At 36.3% G+C, this 2,394-nt stretch overlaps 1 protein-coding gene across 4 annotated transcripts in view; it reads right to left on the bottom strand.

Moving 5' to 3' along the window:
• pde4ba (phosphodiesterase 4B, cAMP-specific a) overlaps positions 1 to 2,394 on the bottom strand; it is a 177,470-nt gene that overhangs the window by 56,341 nt on the left and 118,735 nt on the right. For all 4 annotated transcript variants that reach the window (XM_014007383.1, XM_014007384.1, XM_014007385.1 and 1 more), the window contains 3 exons: positions 2,115 to 2,309; positions 1,546 to 1,582; positions 1,285 to 1,355 (listed from right to left, as the gene is read on the bottom strand). In XM_014007383.1, coding sequence (XP_013862837.1) covers positions 1,285 to 1,355; positions 1,546 to 1,582; positions 2,115 to 2,309 — 303 coding nt within the window. The remainder of the gene's footprint in view (positions 1 to 1,284; positions 1,356 to 1,545; positions 1,583 to 2,114; positions 2,310 to 2,394) is intronic.

Below are 2,394 nucleotides of genomic sequence, written 5' to 3'. Positions count from 1 at the left end.
AAAAAAAAAAAAAAACAATAATATTGCAGCTAAGTTTTACCTCACTACCTATAACAAAAAACAGTTTGGAGTTTAAACAGTCAAACTGGTGGTTTCAAAATTTGGGGTTTTAGTTTTAATGAAGCCATGTTTGTATTTCTATTATCCAAGGGCTTATTGTTCTGTGGCATGTTCCAAATGTGCTTTGCATCAGGGCTGAAATTAAAAAGTAGAAAAGCAGCAAATTTTGCCTCCGTAAGCGAGAAAAAAGAAACGGAGGTAAGTTCGAAAACAAACAGCAACAGATGTGTCTCAGTAACACCCGACTATGAAAATTGACTGAGGCGTTGACACACGCTTCAAAGATTGTTCAAAGTAAAATAATATTCATGATCTGGCAGAAAATGGGTTCTTCTGAAAAAAAAAAAAACTCACCCCATTTGGCGTGATAAGATAATGTTTGTTGATTTATTAGTATAACATTTCTCAATGAAAATCAGCTAGTACTGACAGATTCACTTTTATTCTCCCTAACTTGTTCCAGAAAAGATTAAAGCCACAGTCACAAGAATACAGATAGAAATAAAAAAATAAAAAAATAAATGCAATGTTTCATGTTGTAGGAACTTGTGTGAACATGTTAGTTAACGCCTACATGTCTGTCTTTACAGGGGTGTCAGAGCTGAATGTAGGTCACACAGGTTTCTGGCGCTCAATACACCAAACCAACCGAGTGTAAATACAGTCTGTAGCCCAGCCGACTGCTCTTTGCTTCTGAAGACACTGAACTGCACACAGATAGGTGCTCACGATGAACAGCAGAAACATCATTCTAAAACAAAATCTGGATCTGACATCGAAATCCTGAGTGATGATGCTGAAGGTGAATACTGTTAAAAAACTGCCCTGCTTTAATTAATCTTAAACAAATATAACTATAGTATGATCCTGCTTTTTAATAAACACATAACTTTATTGTCCATTTTAATTATGTGACATGGAGAAAAGTTATCCTTCAGTTTTATTACTGAATAAAAATAATTTAAAGATTGTTTAGCGTAGAATCCACTAACAATCAATTATTTATCCTMCTCCTGCTGTGGAATGGTTAACCCCTACGGATGATTTACTTGTGCATATTTATGTTTGTAAAATGTGTCCGATTGTTGAACTAGTTCTGCACTCCACTGTGGAAACAGTTGTGATGCTGCAGGTTCCCTCAGTTTATGGTTCAACACTGACACCTGGTGGCGAAAAGGCTGAATTGACAGTTTAACTTTTAGACTTGAACTTGGTGACACTTACTTGCTAGAAGGACACTGGACATTAGTCAGTATGGTGAAGTTATTCCTTACACTTCGAAGGCTTGCTAAAACCTGAAAGGATGACAGGAAATGTGATCATGAGCATACTTTGTGTTTTAATGTTATTCATAGTTTTCATTGACGAGGCATGAAGGTGTTTGTTTAATCTGGTTGTAGAGTGCAGTGCGATATAAATTGTTATTGAGACAATTGATTGATAAGAAAAAAAAAAAGGATTTTGTTTTTATTGAGATGTTTTTACCTGAGCAAATGGAGTCACGATCAGGTCGTCACCATGTCTGAAAAYACAGAATAAGGAATGTATTTTAGTCATGTTCAAAAACACTATGCACAAAATATCAGAGATGGTGTTTTTTGGCCATCTATATAAATATGATTTGTACAGTTTTATGAAAGTAACTGAATAAATGCTATTTTTTTCCAAATGAAAAGATAGTGGAAACAAAATGTTTTGAATTTGCATGACTCAGCAGACCATCAGTTCATGAACCTTTATAAGAGTTGACGCAGACCTCATCAGTTTAGATGGTTTTTACATTTATGTTCTCGTTTTTTTAACCAAATCAAATTTACACATAAAAAATGGTAAAATTTGAATCAATTTCCTGAAGTTTGCTTTAAATCCGTGATGTTGCTTTGATTAAAATGTGACACAAATAAAAAACCTTCTGAACTTAAGCAGCCCTGATCAGAGCTGTCATCGTTCCAGTTAGACATAAAGTTAGTGATGATGAAAGTGATCTTTTTAAATGTGCTGCTCTGTAAAATGTATTTGTCGCTCCGTGTGCCTCGTGTGTGTTTGCCGCTTACAGTTCAGAGGCGATGGAGGAGTTTCGTGACATGGACTTGGGGGACAGCTCATAGTCGCTGTCGGACCGATAGAGGAAGGACTCTCGGCGCTGGTTGTGTCCTGGGAAGTTGGTGTGCAGGACCAGACCGGAACCGGGGGAGGACTGGGGGTCCAAAGGGCTGCAGCTGGCAGATGGGCCATTCTCCACATCAAAACTGAAAAAATAGAAAAACAAAAATATTTAAAAAAAGAATAATAAGCCAATTTATTCATTTAGGTAATGGAATGTGCTTTAAAAAC

This window comes from Austrofundulus limnaeus, unplaced genomic scaffold (assembly GCF_001266775.1).
Source record: "Austrofundulus limnaeus strain Quisiro unplaced genomic scaffold, Austrofundulus_limnaeus-1.0 Scaffold41, whole genome shotgun sequence".
In the NCBI taxonomy this organism is placed as follows: Eukaryota; Metazoa; Chordata; class Actinopteri; order Cyprinodontiformes; family Rivulidae; genus Austrofundulus; species Austrofundulus limnaeus.
Note: the sequence above shows the minus strand (reverse complement) of the source record. Positions and strands in the feature narration are given on the sequence as shown.